At 40.3% G+C, this 18,289-nt stretch overlaps 1 protein-coding gene across 1 annotated transcript in view; it reads right to left on the bottom strand.

Annotated features, from left to right (window-relative positions):
- ush2a (Usher syndrome 2A (autosomal recessive, mild)) overlaps window positions 1-18,289 on the bottom strand; it is a 232,051-nt gene that overhangs the window by 194,325 nt on the left and 19,437 nt on the right. The window contains exons 5-9 of the mRNA XM_083551252.1: window positions 14,653-14,716; window positions 13,605-13,899; window positions 11,566-11,753; window positions 8,740-8,961; window positions 4,678-4,771 (exon numbers count right to left, since the gene is read on the bottom strand). Coding sequence (XP_083407378.1) covers window positions 4,678-4,771; window positions 8,740-8,961; window positions 11,566-11,753; window positions 13,605-13,899; window positions 14,653-14,716 — 863 coding nt within the window. The remainder of the gene's footprint in view (window positions 1-4,677; window positions 4,772-8,739; window positions 8,962-11,565; window positions 11,754-13,604; window positions 13,900-14,652; window positions 14,717-18,289) is intronic.

Raw genomic sequence — 18,289 nt, 5'->3', positions numbered from 1 at the left:
ATTTCTGACAAGAATTTATGTAAACTTTGTGTGAAAAGTTTTCAAAGTGGGAACAAACTTAAAAATAAGATCCTGCTGATATAATATTACCAAAGCTATTTACTCCTAAAAGACAGGACAAGTTTTAGCCAATCAGCACCGTGCAGAAACAAGACACCGCCGACCCTGTCAATCTCGCTGCTGCTCTGCACTGTGGCCTATTTAAATGCAGTGTGTTTATGCACACACACACACACACACACACACACACACACACACACACACACACACACACACACACACACACACACACACACACACACACACACACATACATAGCAGACAGCTTCAGGGTAGACCCTAATCCCATCTCAGAGCCAGCTGTTCAAGTCCAGGGGTATTTCGGGTCTGATGTTTATCTCAAACACACACACACACACACACTCACACAGACACGCTTTCCAGTAGCTGTGCTACACACATCCCCCGGTTTGTTCCTGTAAACGCAACAATGGCGTAGAGAGAAAGCAGAAGCCTGCCGTGAATTATGCATGGCCGCTCATGAATAATTCAAATCACCAAACATCAGGTTTAAAAGTTTAATACGGGACTCACTTCCTGTGTGTCGGCACGCTTTCGGAGCGTCTCTCAATAGAGGTGTATTCAGATTGACAGAATATTAATATTGTAAAAAAAAAAAAAAAAAGGCTTACAACTGTGGAGTGAACAGAGAGAGAGAGAGAGAGAGAGAGAGAGAGAGAGAGAGAGAGAGAGAGAGAGAGAGAGAGAGAGAGAAAGAGAGAGAGAGAGAGAGAGACCTGTTTACACAATCACAGTAGGAGAAAATCAGATTTACATAAAAAATCCACCTTTCATGACTGAAAATTGACTAAATAACTGTAGTCACTTTTGGGTCCCATATCGTAAGGCTAATTAAGCAGATGATTTGCGCCTTCAAGTCTTCCATAGCTGTAGATAAGGTCTGCTGAAAGGGTTTAAAAATCAGTCATTTTTAGATATTCGATACTGCTGCAAGTAAACAAAGACTGATAAGATCTGTACCTACATAATATCCGTAGCGACATCATATTTTATCATACTTTTAGTTACATCACATCCGGGGTTACATCATATTTATAGCTACATCATTTCAGTAGCAACACAATATCTGCAGCTACATAATATCTGTAATATAACTGTATATATTGAACTATATAAAATGCTATATTGTTGCGTATTTTGCGATTAAGTTCTTTTTCGGTTAGACGGTCAGAGAGCGCACTCGTCGGAGCTCGCAAACTGCATCTGTAGCAAACTGAAAAGCTTAAATATATGTGTGTGAATTGCTTTTTTGTTTGTTTTTTATTCCACGATGCCTGGCAGAGAAGAAGAACTGATTTGGTCGCTGGCGATTTTACAAAGCAGACTTTTCAAGAAAAGATGGACATCCTGCTCCGGACAGTTGTTAAGCATTTTTTCATGAAATACTTCTGCGGTCATTTTTCTGTAGAATTTGCACAGGGTCCCTGGTGGTCTAGTGGTAAGGATGCGGCGCTCTCACCGCTTGGGCTCGGGTTCAATCTCCGTTCAGGAACCAACCACAGCCACTCTTAGTGCCGGTCCGAAGCCCGGATAAATGGGGAGGGTTGCGTTAGGAAGGGCATCCAGCATAAAACTTTCTTTCGGCTTCTCCCATTAGGGGGCGCCACAGCGGACCAGCCGCATGTTTGATTTGGCACATGTTTTTACGCTGGATGCCCTTCCTAACGCAACCCTCCCCATTTATCCAGCCTTGGGACCGGCACTAAGGCTTTTGCAACCCTAATGGCTGGGGTTGGTTCCCTGACCGGGGATCAAACCCTGGCCGCAGTGGTGAGAGCGCCGCATCCTAACCACTAGACCACCAGGGAACCCTGCATCCAGCGTAAAAACATGTACAAAATCAAACATGCGGATGATCCACTGTGGCGACCCCTAACGGGAGAAGCCGAAAGAAAGTTTTTCTGAAGAATTTGCACAAAAACACATTGCCTTCCGTTCAAATCCTCGGGAAAAAATTTAATGCGCCGACAAAATGCACAAAAATGAACGGAAAAACCCGAGGTCATAAGATGAGGTTATTTTGATGCTTGCGCTAATGATGATGCTGGAGACTGGTGCAGCTGTGGCTGCACTGAAAGGAGACTTGATGAATTGTGTTTATTGTGTTGCTTGCCTCAGTAATGGCATTCGTTCTCACTGCATCTGTGATACAGCTCTCTGTTATACTGCGTTTCTGTGTAATATGGATGGTTTTTATAGACGTGGCGATGTAATTATGGTATTAAGAGGTGGGTTGTTTCAGGTAGGACATCACTGGAATGTTTATGCAAAAGTCTGAACTTGATTTAATAAAAGTTTATAAAAACAATTCAAAACCATTCTTTATATCTGCAAATGTAATCCATTTACACAAAAACTCAAACTAATTATATCATCATATCTGCCTCGCCCAGTCCTTTACCTATTTTCTAATGTATAATGTAACATTGATTAAAATAATAATAAAAAAAGAAATGTTGTTGGAAGATGGGACACAGGGTTTCAGATACAGCGACAGATTTCTTATTTGTACACTTCGAGCTGATTCCCAGTCCCCGAAGCAGATCTAATGCATTTTTGCTATCAGCTATAAGTCACACTTCAGGCCTGAGAGTTGGCGTGGAGAACGAGTTGGTTAAAATACAATACCTGTGCGAGTCCAAGTGTTGTTTTTTTTTTTTTTGTTTGTTTTTTTTGTGTGTGGCTTCAGGCTTCATTTTACAGAGAAATTACAGAGAATGCTGGATGTCATGTCATGTCATGGGAGATAACCCAACCTGACCAGTCCAATCCTTATTTTCAATGTGCAGCAGATATCTGTGAAACAAGACCTTCACACAATCTCTGGTTTTCCAAACACCGATATCTTCTTCTGCGCAGTTGAAACAACATCATAATTTTTTTTTATTTTAGAAATCCCATTCATTTATATCACATGTACATTTATGGCATTTTAATAATATCCCCACTGTGGGATGAATAAAGGTTTATCTTATTAGGCGGTTGTTCTTATCTCAACTTGGTTATACAACTGAGCAGTTGCGGGTTAAGGGCAGTGCTCGAATTGAGGGGGGCTGGGGGGATCTGTGAATCCCTAAAGGCATTAGGGGCCCCCCATGGCAAGTAAAAAACTTGATTATTTTAGCCAAAAATATATGAAAGACACAACTGGGGACCCCATATAAGACTTTACTTACTTTAATTCGAGCACTGGTTAAGGGCCTCGCTCAAGGGCTCAGCAGTGGCAGCTCAGTGCTGCTGGGATTTGAACTCACAACCTTTGAACTAACCTGATCACATCACAATAGTTATAGAACACGTAACACAATCTCGATTTTACCGCAAAATCACATAGAACCTTGTTTAACAACAAAAAATGCTCGTGTGTTTGATGATGCTGAAAAATGCCTGAAAATTCTTCTTCTTTTTTTTATAGGCTTTAAATCTGATTCAAACCACAGATTTACGATATTTCGATCTCATGATGACGATAGCGATAAAATATTAGAAGTTTTGCACAGCAGGCAAATGTAGCGACATACGACACTGCAGGTATCAGAAAATTACGAGACTATCTCTGTGTACAAGAAAGTACTTTATTTATCTACGTTTACACACTATCACGTTGAAAAGAGTTCCCTTGCGCTGAAATACAGCGCGCCCACTTCAGAAATATGTCCTGGAAGTATTTCGAAGTGTGTCATCACCATCATGCACAAGTTGCCGGATGATTTTTTGTGGGCGGATGTTGATTTGGGGTTTGTGAAAGGTCTTCCTGATCTCTTCCTGATCGCCTCATGTCAAAAGTCTCTGACTTTCAAATGTGTTCTTTGTTCTGACTTGTTGTCTTTGATGAAGCACCAGTTAGCACCGTTAGTCACTTACATACATACATACATACATACAGACAGACAGACAGACAGACAGACAGACAGACAGACAGACAGACAGACAGACAGACAGATAGATAGATAGATAGATAGATAGATAGATAGATAGATAGATAGATAGATAGATAGATAGATAGATAGATAGATAGATAGATAGATAGATAGATAGCATAATTTGTGCACAAAAATAATTTTTTTGGTCAAACAGGAATTTGAATATTTGGCTTCAAACCCTATATAACCTGGTTTTTATTTGTGTATGTGTGTGTGTGTGTGTGTGTGTGTGTGTGTGTGTGTGTGTGTGTGTGTGTGTGTGTGTGTGTGTGTGAGTTTCTTCGGGTGAAATGTTGCACTGGCGAAAGTGTGAGCAGTGGCAAACGTGTCATCAGAGCTTTCCTACAGATATAATTACCTCAGCCGGACTCATCAGTAAGCAACCCGGGGGCTGATGGGACAGCGCGATTAGAGCTCTGCTGCCCACAAAACCCACTTCCTCCTCGCATTCCATCCTCTCCCAAAACCCTCGCTCATTCCCCCCAGCCTCCCCCGTTCTCTGTTTCAGGAAATGGGATACGTGTGCAGCGAGGTGATCTCTCGCTCCGTTTTCTCCTTCCTCGATTGATCTGTTAAAGCCTGTTTTTTGAGGCCGCTGTTCATTACAGCAAACTCGTGCATCTTATTAAGGGGATGTGGTTAATAAAAAAAATAATAAAATAAAATGACTCACGTTATCTCCATGCGTGTGACTCTCGGGGAGGCAGGAACATCGGTACGGCTTGACGGCGGTTTCGCAGGTGGACGCGTGGCCATGACACTCACACCTATGTGGAAAAAACAAGAGCTGATTACTTTTTTTTTTTTTTTTTTTTTTTTTACGTACTCACACAAGCACTAGGGGTGTAACCCTCCGTGTATTCGTCCCGAACCGTTTCGCAGGTAGCCCGAATGCGATCCTTGATTTACGTGTGAAACATAGTTAAAACCTATGTTTTACGTGGTGAACTGCGGGTTTGTTTAGGCTTTAACTCGTGTCGCTCCACTAGATTTTGGAATGTTCATGTGGAAATTTGTGTTTATTCACCCACAAGTGTGTTAGTAAAGTCAGGTACTGATGTAGAATCAGGAAGTTTGTGACAAAAAGGCCACCGAATATATAAACATACACCAAACCTGCAAAAGTGTGGTGGAGTGTTGTGAGTAAAATCAAGAAAAACAAGAGCCATCATTAAGATTTCCTGGATACACAACAAACTGTCCCAAAAACAGGATCAGTAAACAGTAGAATCCTGGAGTGCAGCAGATACGGCCAGTAAATGAACACGGGATTGGAGCGATACCCGATACCATTATCGCTAATAATGCATGCCTTCTTCAAAGCAGCAAACGCAGCCTGGAGCTCTCTGCTTTCACGATTGTTCCATCACCTCTAAGTCCTAAAAAACACTATATAAACAAAAGTATTGGGTCACCTGACATTTCCTGCCATATATGATTCTTCTCCAATCTGTTAACACAAAGCTAGAGGCACACAATTGTGTCTTTGGATGCGCTATGATAAAATTTAGCGTTTACTTGATCTTGGAAACCCAAAACCTGTTGACCTTGTGCACAAAGCAAGCTTTATGAAGATCTGGTTTACGTGGTTTGGAGAGGAAGATCGTGAGCGGCCCCGATGTTGAGCTCTGATCCTCAACCTCACCTCCATCAGTACCTGCCTTTACTTACACCCTTAAACCGTGAACATCTTCCCAGAAGAATGCAGGGAATTATTAGAGCCAATTGGGACTAAATGTGGACCACGATGCTTTAAAACCACATACCGTTCTTATGAAGAGGTGTCCACAAACTTTTGCCAATAATAAAAAAAATTTAATTCCATGAATTCTAGGCATTTTGCTTATTTCAGCATTTTAATTTGAGGGATTTTTAAAAACATTGCAAGCGTATAGGAACTGCAATCTTGTCTCATAAGTAATTGGACAAATTGTCAATTTATAATATTAGTAATATGTTTAATTCCTGTATTCAAATCCTTTGCAGCCTGAAGTCTGGATCATCAACAAATGCTGAGTTTCCTCTCTGTGATATGTTTAGATGTTCAAATAAAACGATCGCTTTCCAAATACTTAGGGACTGCGTGTCTACATCTCGATTTTTTGGAAAGGTGTTTCATTTTAGAACCTTTCCTCTCACTGATTTAAATCTTCGGCATTTAATCTTCATATTAAACGTAAAGCACGCTGTCTCGAGGCGAGGTTTGTTTTCTCCACACGAAGGGAAATATGGTAGATCAGTGGTTACGTCTGTTCGGGAAGGTCAGGGATTCAAGCCCTGGTATGGCCAAGCTGCTGCCCCCTTTGGGGCCCCTATGCAAGGCCCTTAACCCTCTGAGCTCCAGGGGCGCTGTAACATGGCTAAAACTGTGCTCTGACCCTAGCTTCCTAACATCTCAGGAACATGCTTGTGTTCCTCTACCCATCCTGAGGCATCTTGAGGTTGCGTCCCACCTCATGAACATTATGGACCTTCAAAGAAGATTTCGACCCCGCAAACATCTCGAACTATCTGGAGATGTACCAGCGCCATTTAGATCCCACTTCATGTGGAGTTTGGACACTGGACCTCTTTGAGTGTTCAAAGGCTCTGGCATGGAGAAGCTGGTGTTGGATCTATGATGATCTCATATGTTGATGTTTTTATGAGTTGCTCAGAAACTCCTGGTTCCAAACCATCAACTGACTGTATAAGACTGTAGAAAGGACATTACTCTGATTACACTTTGGTAGTTCTCTAGTGTTTAGTTCTCACTTTCTGGTGTTTTGTATTGTTTTATGATTTATAATCAGACTCTTGATATCACTCAAATAAGGATGGGTTTCCCTTTTGAGTCTGGTTCCTCTCAAGGTTTCTTCCTCATTCATCTAAAGGAAGTTTTTCCTTGTCACAGTCACTCATCAGGGATAAACACACATCATTCCCTTTAATTCTTCAATACTGTAAAGCTGCTTTGAGACAATGTCCATTAAAAAAAGTGTTATAGATATAAACTTGAACCTGAGCTTAAACAGTAGATGCTGGTTTCAAGTCCCAGCAGTGCCTGATGCGGTTGTCCTTGATGCCATTAAGGCATTGGACTTTTGATCCATAGGTTATAAGTTTAAATCCCAGCCACAACAAGCTGCCACTCCTGGACCCCTTAGCAAACCCAATAGTGTTCAGTTGTATGAGTGAGATAAATAAGTCGCTCTGGATATGGACGTCATTATAAATATGCATCCAAGAGCCTTGCTCAAGGGCCCAGCATTGGCAGCTTAGCGGAGATCTAAAATCACAACCTTCTGATCGCAAGCCCAACATCCTAGACTTCCCCCTCCCAATTTAACTCCATTACAAGGTAAACACAACTCTACCCTCCACCCTTTCCTTACACATCGCCGCCCTTCCTCTGTCACACACCTGCCCCTGTCTTGTTCACTCTCTCATCATCTCTGGCGTTCCCTTTTTTTGCTCCTTCTCTATTATATTGCTATGTGCATGAGTAATAGGATTTCCCATTCAACATTTATAAATGCCAGTGGAAATACCATTGGTGTGCTGTAATGTTCGATACAGAGGCTGACAGGTCTCCATCAGACACAGCCAGCCCCTTCAGGTCATCGCTTTAATTATTCATCCTCAACGGGCGGTTATTCATCGCCCCAGCCGGGCCGCATCAAAAAGGAGAGAAACCCTTCACCTCCATCAGACCGGTAAACACAACAGACAAACAAAGGCTGAGAGAAAGAGAGAGGGAGAGAGAGAATGAGAGGGAGAGCTGTCATTATGGCTGGAGGTTATTACTGTAGGAGTACAAAGCTGACGCTAATGTTCACAGATGCAGCTTGACACGCTGTCAGAACACCACAAAGGCGGCATTTGCACACATTTTAACCCCCCCCCCTCTCAACCCCTCAAAGGGAAACCCACCACTGTTTACTCTCTCTCTTTCTCTTTTTCTCTTTTCCCTCAAACCCCTCTCCCTCGCTCGGTCTGCCTTCTCTTTGGCGGCGTAAACCGTCATGACAAGACCTCAGACAAGACGACGATCGGAAGCTGGAAAGTAATAAAAAAGAAAGAAAGAAAAAAAGAAATAAAGGAAGGAAGGAGAAAGAGATGTACCTCCTGAATGTCAAAGGACGATGAGATTTCACCCTCTCGGAAATCTCAATTTCTCCTATGCCGATTTAACTAGCGCTTAATTAAAGCCGGCTCGTTCACATACGCTCATACACACTCGCACACGCTCGCACACACTCGTGCACACTTGCACACACTCGCACACACAGGCATTCTGGCTGAATAATGACATAATTACCATAGAGAAATTCCATGATTCTGTAGCTAGACCAAAAAAAAAGAGCAGGAATGTTCCACAACAAACTGGTTTCTTTCTCTAAAGTTGAAAACTCTTTTTTTTGCGAATGCAGATCTTAAAGTAATAAAAAGTCGACCTGGAGAAAATCGTCTTTCTCGCCGAAAAATAATAAAATGGTACGTTCCTTAAACTTCAATTCTCGCTCTGATGCTGGAGCTGCACAGCCACGTGCCCTCACTGCATTTCACACGCGTAATTGCTAATTAATGCGTTTTTCTCCATAACTGTGTCTAATTAGTAATAATGTATTGAAAGGGGTGAAATTACTCTAAGATAAGGTCGGGGGGGGTGTGTGTGTGTGTGTGTGTGTGTGTGGGGGGGGGGGGGGGGGGTTGATTATGTCTGATAAACACTCAGGGAGGAGGCGATTCTGACCTGCCGCTGATGGTGATCTCATCCACAGCGTAGTAGCGATGGCGGAAGGGCACTTGTGGGCCGCGGGTGTGGTACTGGCCCTGCAGGTGGATACGAACGTGGGTGGCAAGCACAAACTCCTGCAAGGTGGCGCTGTTGTAGAAGTTGTTGTATCCTGGCCGCAGGTTAGGCTCCGTGGTTAGCAGGCTGAAGGTGATGTTCCCGTTAGTATACGGATTATCGCTGTTGGGTAAAAGGTGAGGGTTGGGTGGGTGGGGGGATTGCAAAAATTTATTTTACAAAATCAACATATATCATAGCATTATTATAAATGGTTATATATCATCATATCTATCTATCTATCTGTCTGTCTGTCTGTCTGTCTGTCTGTCTGTCTGTCTGTGTATGTATGCATGTATGTATGTATGTGTCTGTCTGTCTGTCTGTCTGTCTGTCTGTCTGTCTGTCTGTCTGTCTGTCTGTCTGTCTGTGTATGTATGCATGCATAATGAATCTATCTATCTATCTATCTATCTATCTATCTATCTATCTATCTATCTATCTATCTATCTATCTATCTATCTATCTATCTATCTATCTATCTATCTATCTATCTATCTATCTATCTATCTATCTATCTATCTATCTATCTATCTATCTATCGCCTTATGTCATATTCATTGTAGAACATTCCTTCAAACCAACAAAAAAACACCAAAAAAGAAAGTAACTAAAAAAATCTGTATAAATTTTCATCATATACAACATTAAAAAATGTAAGGTCCGCCTATGTCATAAATCCGTGGGGTGGAGTCAGATCTTATCTAGCTCCTCCCACCCTGGCAAAGTCCAGAGGGTGAAGATATCTCAGTGTATTACAACCTGGATGAGTGTGATAAGATTGTAAATTATGAATAAGAGATTAGGAATTGGGCTTGTAGGAGTAGGAAGAGTTTCCAATCCCTGGAAAAAATCACAAAAAAAAAAAAGAAAAAAAAAGAAAGAAAAAACAGTGTCACTAGTGTCTAGTCACCAGGCAGAACGTGTCTCTCCACCTGCATTATTTAAGATAACTCCTAACACAACAGCCCCTTTGCTTTTTATTCCTGACTCCTAATGCTTATAGACTTAACCAGGACAGAACCAGACTTTCCTCCACTTTATCCCCCTCTCTTATTCTTTCTTTAGAATAAGAATTTCTACCTTATAGTTTTGTCACCATTCATTCGTTCATCCTTCTATCCTTTGATTTTGATGTCCATTTACACATCCATCCTTTAATCTATACATCCATACGTACATCCTTTATTCTGGTTTTGTTGGTCAAGGAAGTCCAGATATGCAACTAAAGGACCACGCATACGCCCAACCCCACCCCCAACACCCCCCCCCAACAACAAACACACACACACATACCAGAAAACTATTTAAAATATCCAATTCACTTACTAGTTTAAACCCAAGACCTTGAAGTTATGTGGCAACACTAATACATACCATCCTTTAAAAGTAATACAAATACTATTTAGGTTCAAAAAGTCACAAAAACTATGTGTTTGTGTGAGTAATTAGTGTCACGCATTCACAATATAGCCAATTGTACTGTATGAAGACACTTGACTCTCATGCCCATATGTTGCACATCTCCCAAAACCATGATTACTCAAATGGAGTTGGTTCTAGCATGCTGCTCTAACAGAGTCCACTTTTATTGAAATGCTTGCCATTCGATTTTAAAAAACGTGGCTTCATGTCCATTTAGCCACATGAGCATTAGCACGGTCAGACACTGGTGTCGGGATTCCTCCACAAACCAAGTCATTATGGAGCTTGTACATAGAAAAGGGAAAGACATTCTATCCATAACACATACTGTAGAGGTGCGACTGTCAGGTGTCCGCATACTTTTATCCATCTTATATACCAACAGCATAATACAACCCCGATTGAAAAAAAGACATTTGGGTATGTAAAATGTAAACAAAAACAGAATGCAATGATCTGCAAATTTTATAAACCCATATTTTATCCACAATAGAACATAGAATAGATATCAAATGGATAAACTGAGCCAATGTGTAAGGAAATTTTAAGACAAAAAATTTTAATTTGATAGCTGCAACATGTCTTTACCATGCAAAGCAGAAGGCATGTGTGAACATGATCCATCCTGCAAATCCTCTCTGGGCCAAAGTTCATTTAAAATGTACTGAGGCAAAGTGGAAAGCTGTTCTGTGGCCACGGACGCCATGTCCTTCAGACTAAAGAGGAGAAGGACCACGCGGGTTGTTATCTGTGCTCGGTTCAAAACGTTGCATCTCTGATGGTATGGGAGTGCATTAATGCCTGTGGAATGGAAAGCTTGCACGTTTGGAAAGGCTCCATCAGTGATGAATGGTATATTCAGGTTTTAGAACAACATCCAGAATATTTGCACAAGACAATGCTAACAACATACTGCATCAATTGCAATAGCATGACTTCGTAGTAGAAGAGCCCGGGTGCTGAACTGGCCTGCCTGCAGTCTAGACTTTTCACAATTGGTCCATCATAAAACAGAAAATACAACAAAGGACACCCAGAACTGTTGAGCAGCTAGAATCCTGTATCAGACACATATGGCATCCCTGTCTCCTCAGTTCCCAGATGTATACAGGCAGAAGATGAGATAGCCCTGTCCCTGTTGCTGCCAAAAGGTAAGTTTGTTTTTGTTCTATCATGAATAAAATATGGGTTTCTGAGATTTGCAAATCATTGCATTGTGTCCCCACTTTTTAAGGTTTAGGTTTGTAATTTTACTGATGCAGCTCAGATGGTACAGGTGCGACTGAAACGGTACTGGGGTACCTGGGCAACTGAAGGCAGTTGACCGAATCTGGGTAAGCCAAAGGCCCGTTATCCTCCATTCCAAACGAGCTGCTGCAGTTCTTAGCTAGGTACTGCCAGTCTCTCCATTCTGAGGTGCCACGGGTCTTCCGTTGTATACGCACGGCTTCAGGTTGCGGGTTTCGGAACTGCAGGATCACGTAAAAAACCTGCGGAAATAGAGCGTGCGAAATTTCAAGACAAGGAAGAATATGCATGAAATACTAAACGCCAATGGATTATTTATTATCAGCAGCGCCACAGTCCACGCCCGGCCGCCTTCACGGCCGCCAACACTGTGAAGAACAGCTTGAAGCCGATCGTTGCCCGCTTTAAACCCCCCTCGTCCCCTTATTTCCATCTCCCTTCCGTCTTTCTCCTTGTCTCCTTCTCTTTTTTTAAAATCTTTTTTTCTCTGTAGAAGAACTGGTGCCAACTTTGACTAAGTGGACACTTCAAAAAAGCTGAGCCGGTGTGTTTTATCTGCTGTTGAGAGGCTCTGCCATAGAGCCACTCGAAAATCCACTAGCGCTTTTCTCCTGGACCTCGCTTTCTTCGCGGCTTAGCCACATGGAAGACTGGGGAACTTGGACACACATACACCCACACACACTTAAAGAACTTAGCATCTGGTTGTTTGCTTGAACATCCGAAAGGGTCCCAAGTCTCCGGATTTGCAAAGTACAAAACCGTTTAGGGAGCCGAGACAAACGCACAAGCCTTGAAGTCTCCGGCTAAAAGATTTGAGCGACTCTTTTAGGAGTGCTGCTCTCAGCTAGGGAAGGATGGGCGCTTTTTTTTTAAAAGAGAAAATACCCACCACTGCTGTCTAAATCGACTCATAAAGAATCATCTATGCAGGGCACATAAAAAAAACTGCAATAACCAGGACAGAGATTTGAGAGTGTTTGTTCAAGTAAGCAGGGTCAGTATCAATAAGTCACGGGACACTTTTGGGATAAAGGCTTAGCTGATAATGCAGTCTGGCAGTTCTGAGAGTTTCTAGTAATTAGCAGGGAGAAACAGAAATCTGAGAGAAGTGGGCAGTCCGTGGCTGTTCTTCTCATCCTTTTTAACCCCATGAGTAGGTACAGATTTCTGTTGTTTTCTACACAATTAGAAATTTCTTGCAGCTATGGTTGTATAGTAATGTTGTAAATACAGTACAACAGCAGTCATTCTTAATAGCAACAACAGGGTTTCGAATATACAACATCGTTTTTTGCCACATTTCAAAAATATAAAAAACAAAAAATTACAAGAATAAAGTCGCAGCAATACGAGAATAGTCGAAATAATTTTAGACCCCGGCTGAAATACTGGTGAGCGCCCCGGTGTTCAACTCCTTCAGGATCGATTTCTTCGATCATAGTCTCTTGAGAAACATTTCCTCTTCGGATAGCATGCATAAGTAACCATCGCTATCCTTCGGCCAGCACAAACGAGGCAATTTTCTCAATGTCTGTCTCATTTTTTTAAATACATTTAGTTTCCTACATAATCGCTGCAGTGTCCGTTTACTAATTATAACTCTGTGCTGAAGCGCCAAAAGACAAAGAAATTCCTTATTGCTGAATCGCAACCTAAAGTAGGATTTAACCAAATCCTTCGCCTCTATTTCATGAAAAAAAAGAGCGAAACGTTTCTCGCAATTCTGTGATTATTTTCAAAGTAACACCACTTTAATCTCTTATTGCTATGACTTTATTGTCAAAATATTTCGACCTTATTCTCGTCATTTCGACTTTGTTCTTATACAGCTACGACTTTATTTTCGTAAGTTTGACTTTCTGTTCTGAAAATATTACGACTTTATTCTTGTAATAAAAAAAAAAAACACTTCAATCTCGTATAGCTACAACTTTATTCTTACATTTTTTTTATCTTTATTCTCGTACTTCTAAGTTTATTCTCGCACTGATATATATATGTGTGTGTGTGTTTATATTTATATATTCATGTGTTACCTTTTTATAGCTCCATGTACTGTATATATGCACCCAGATCTAGTCATGTGTTACCTGGTACCCTCCGCTCTCCAAGTCTATGGTGATGGAAAGCCCTTGGTCAAGTTGTTCCTTGCTGGAGAAAACCGAGGACACCCAGGTCGTGCCGATGTCGTTATCGTTGATATAGTTGAGCGGGTGAGCATGCGGGTGGAGGCGGAGCAAGCGGTTGTTGGTGGTGTCATCAGCCCCATTTGCGATGCAATACCTTTCCACTACAGGGTGCACTCTTGGGTGACTGGACGGGCAGCGACACGAAGGCTGGGCATGGAGTGGAGGGAATCTGGCAGAGTATACCTCTTCAATCTCTCTAGCTCATACAGACATTTAAATAACAAGAGGTGCTCATAAGAACAAGGTATATATATATATATATATATATATATATATATGTTCATTAATTATAGTTAAATAATATAACGCTAAAAACGTTTAAAAATAACTCCTCAATTATCAATAATAATCAGCATCCACTCTGAATTAGCAAAAACATTATCATATGATGAACCTGTTGGTGACTTTGATGCCAGAAAAAGCAAAGCTGTTCCTTTATAACATTTGTATTGCTTTATTTTTGTATTATCTGAATGTATTGCTAATCATTTTTACATGTAGTTTTTTTTTTATTTAATATTTATGTCTAATTTTAGTTTATATATGCTGTAGAGCTACAAAGTATAATACCACAGATATTTTCTGTTTAGGTCACCAATTGGCCAGCAGTAAAGAAGAAACTGTATTTAGAGCAGTGTGACTGTGGCTACTGACTCCGTATCAGAAATACGATTTGTTTTGCGCATGCATGAAACGCTAAAGAATCCAGGAAGTGGTTGGCAGCTATGCGCTATGGATTTCTCCCACTTAACTGTACTGAAATTGACCCGATCCATTCATAAACCTGTTCACAGAGCTCATCTCTGGTTCTCTCATCATCATCATTATCATCATCATCATCATATAATAATAAATACACAAATAGACCTAATTTGCCTCCCTGAGTTTAATTACAATGGTTGGTCTCTTAAACAAACAATTCCAGATGCTTGGATGTCAATCCACTGACCTGTTAGTCAATGTCTGGGGATAAAATCTGAAATCCTGCATTCTCCCGATGAATTGATTGGATCCTGGGAAGAAAAAAAGAAAAAAAGAAATGTCAAAGGCTGCTATTGAGAAGAGTTTGCACGATCCATAGCGGTGAGAGGATTACCTTATCTCTGCCATTGTTTGGGGTAAAAGACACACTGGGCTACATGGTGAATGGATTACGCTTATTTGCAGCTGTGTGTTTGGGGTAATACTGCTGACTCAGCCTTCTCGCTTAGTTATGGCACAGAAACGTGCAAAAAAAAAACAACACTGGTGATATTAGATATTAGAAAATGAATTTCAGCATATTGGAATGCTCTGATTTATAAATGCTTTGTTTGAGTACAGCGCATTTATATTACCTGCAAACACAATAAACCATCACAATGTGAATAAACCATACAGCCAAACCACTGCACAAATCCCTTCTTAGAGGTTTCATGCCAATATATGGCAGCTAGAGAGAGAAAAAAAGAGAAGGAGAGAAGAAAAGAGAGAACGAGAGAGAGAAAAAGGATTGGATAGTAGTGTGTATGTTGGCAGAAGTGTAAACAATTTGAAACTACATCCCTTTACATGCATTCAATCAAGCTTTACTTGTGATCGAATCCAAAAACAAAACACATTTAAACCTCGAAGACTGAAAACCGAACCGGTTTGTGATTTTTCAAATCGTGTTTCTTCCCCAAACACGTTTTTTTTTCCATTTCCCACATCAACATGAATAGAACAGAATTTCACAGACCTGAGCTTATGTGTGGAGAAGGAAAATGTGTGTAAACAGGATCCGTTTTTTTTTTTTGGTTCTTCCTAAAAATGCTTTTTTTGTCAAACTTTTCAGTGCTGGTGGTAGAACATCATAATCAGCCCAATGTGTTCTGAAATGCGTTTGAACGGGAAGGAAAGCTTCAAGCTTGAAATAATACTTATTTCTACAGGCATCCGATTAGATCCTGAGCTTGGGTTTACATATAAATAAATAAATGAAACAAATCTATTGAAAAAAATCTGCTTAATTTCAAAAGTACATATTGTGCACATTTTAATCATAGCAATCAAAATGACCAAACTATCAGCATCCTTCTCCACAACCAAATACCTCTAACACTGCTATACAGAAACACTCTTATTCTCCATTTTCATTTCATTATCTTCATTGGATTCTGTTTCTTTCCTCTTATTGAATCACTTCTGCAGCAGTTGTAAAGATTGCGGTGTATTTGATGAAAATGAAATGTACTGTATATGAGAGCACAATAGGGTGTGATCTATGCATATTACATGTAAATAGAGGCCAATGGGCGTGAACTTGTTTCCTTGGTGTAGAATGTTGATTTCAGTTAAATCACAGCTCGGCTCGGTGGCATATGACCGATTTATATTTGCATATTTGTCTTAAATACTGTGATATTTTTTGGCAGTTAAAAAAAAATATTAATAATAAAATAAATATAGGTAGGTAGGTAGTTCATATAGTCTATACAGAAGCCCACGGCCTACTTATTATTAGGAGGCCAAACACCTAAACTGTGTAGGCAACTAATTTTTTATTCTGCCGATTATTCTACCTTTTTCTGCTTCCTCTTTTTTATTTCTTCTTCTGGAAAAGGAGATCTATGACAGCCCAAAAAAAAAAATCTAATAAACAGTTGTGAACTTTGGTGCACTGATTAAGGAGCACCAACATTCTGACCAAGTTTGTCCAAATTTGCTTGTAATAAGAAAAAAAAAATCTCAGCAGTAACCGTGACCCTGTTTAATCAGTTCCAAAGTCTAATCAGTTATTCTGCTGTTATATTATATTTATTACATCTACCTCATATTTACGCACATTTAATATTTACTCTTCATTTATGTCTGATGTTTACTCTTGCTGTTTCACAGTCTATGCACCTTTTTCCATTAGTAAACACATTTCTCTCTTTTGTATACTGTGTATATGGAAGAATTGCAGTAAAGCTTGAGTTGATTTGATTTGAGTTGAGTTGAGTTGAGTTGAGTTGAGTTGAGTTGAGTTGAGTTGATTTGAGTTGAGTTGAGTTGAGTTGAGTTGAGTTGAGTTGAGTTGGGTTCATAATCCCATATTACTGCCTATAAACCTTCCATGACATAATTATGTCGACTTCTTGGTTGAAGAGGCCTAAAAATAAATAGTTGTCATCTTTAAAAACACAGTTAAGCTTTAGTTTATACATTAAAAACAACTTGCTAACTAAGAGGGCTTTGAGCCAGCTCAAGTTGTGTGCCACTTCAAGAAGACTTCAGACCTTTAATTAAGAAGGTGCCGACCTCACAAGGATCCTGAGCTGTACCAGCTCAAGTTGTGTGCCACCTCATGAAGATTATGGACCATCGAAAACATCTATAGTTGCACCAGCTTCAGTTGGATCCCACTTCATGTAGATTCCAGACATTGGACTTTTGTCTGTCAATATTTAAAAGTATTGTACATATGCTGTTTCTCCAACATTGAACTTTTAAAGGCTCTGGCATGGAGGAGTTGGTATTGAATCTATAATGATCTCAGATGTTGAGCTAATTCAGGAGTTGCTCAGGAGATCCTGGTTCCACAAAGGATCACTCTGGTGCTCGTGATATTCCTTACTCTCTGGAGTTTGTAATGTTTTTAATGGTTTATAATCACAATATAATCCTGGTGTCTCCCTAATAAGGATGGAATTTGAGTCTGGTTTCTCCCAAGGTTTCTTCCTCACAGCATCTAAGGGGGGTTTTCTTTGCCACAGTTGCTGCTCATCAATTTAATTCTAAGTGAATTTTTACAATCTGTAGCTTAAAAGTTGCTTTGAGGCAATGTCCATTGTTAAAGGAAATATAATTAAATTGAAATCTGTTGTCTAAGAATCTAGAAGTTCTTGAGGAACTTTATATTCCTTGTGTGCCATAATATAACAATTGCCCTTTTCTATAAATAAACTCATCAGACATTAATCATATCGGAGCTTTTGACGCAAACATCCGGCTTCGGAGCAAAAGGATGTGGAGGTGAGGTATTTTTAGAAAGTGTTTCTGCCATGGGCTATTATGTAAACGAGTTTTATCACGCTACACTTTCAGAAAGTGCTCGAGACACGTCCCCAGCGGCTCCTATGCAAACGAGCACGGGAGAAGCTCTGGATTGACCAAGCAGCTAAAAATACGAGAAATCAGTGGTCTGTAGGCACTTCAGGATAGAACTTTATATAACAAAAAAGGACACAAAGCTTTTTGGTGTACAATGTCAACAATAGGTATGATTAACCATATTATAAGGTGCCGGATTCGAGAAAAAAGAATCAATAAAGCAAAAGTACACTCGAGTTTAAAGCTAGACGTAACATATCTAGTTGAAATTCCCTGACAAAGCAATAATGGATTACCTCATCAGTATTAAAAATGGATTTGAGGAAATTTCTCATCATAATAAGAACGTGTCCGTGGAGGATCCCGAGCGAGTGCGTGAGCGTCCCAGAAGAAAATTAAGGTAACAGAGTTGACATCCATTTAGTGTGTGCCATTCACAGATACGTATTCAAATGCATTTTTTTTTTTTTTTTTTACTATGGGCATCGCTGAATTCCCATCTCATCTCATTTATGAACAGATTATGTGTG

This window comes from Silurus aristotelis (assembly GCF_946808225.1).
Source record: "Silurus aristotelis genome assembly, chromosome: 9".
In the NCBI taxonomy this organism is placed as follows: Eukaryota; Metazoa; Chordata; class Actinopteri; order Siluriformes; family Siluridae; genus Silurus; species Silurus aristotelis.
Note: the sequence above shows the minus strand (reverse complement) of the source record. Positions and strands in the feature narration are given on the sequence as shown.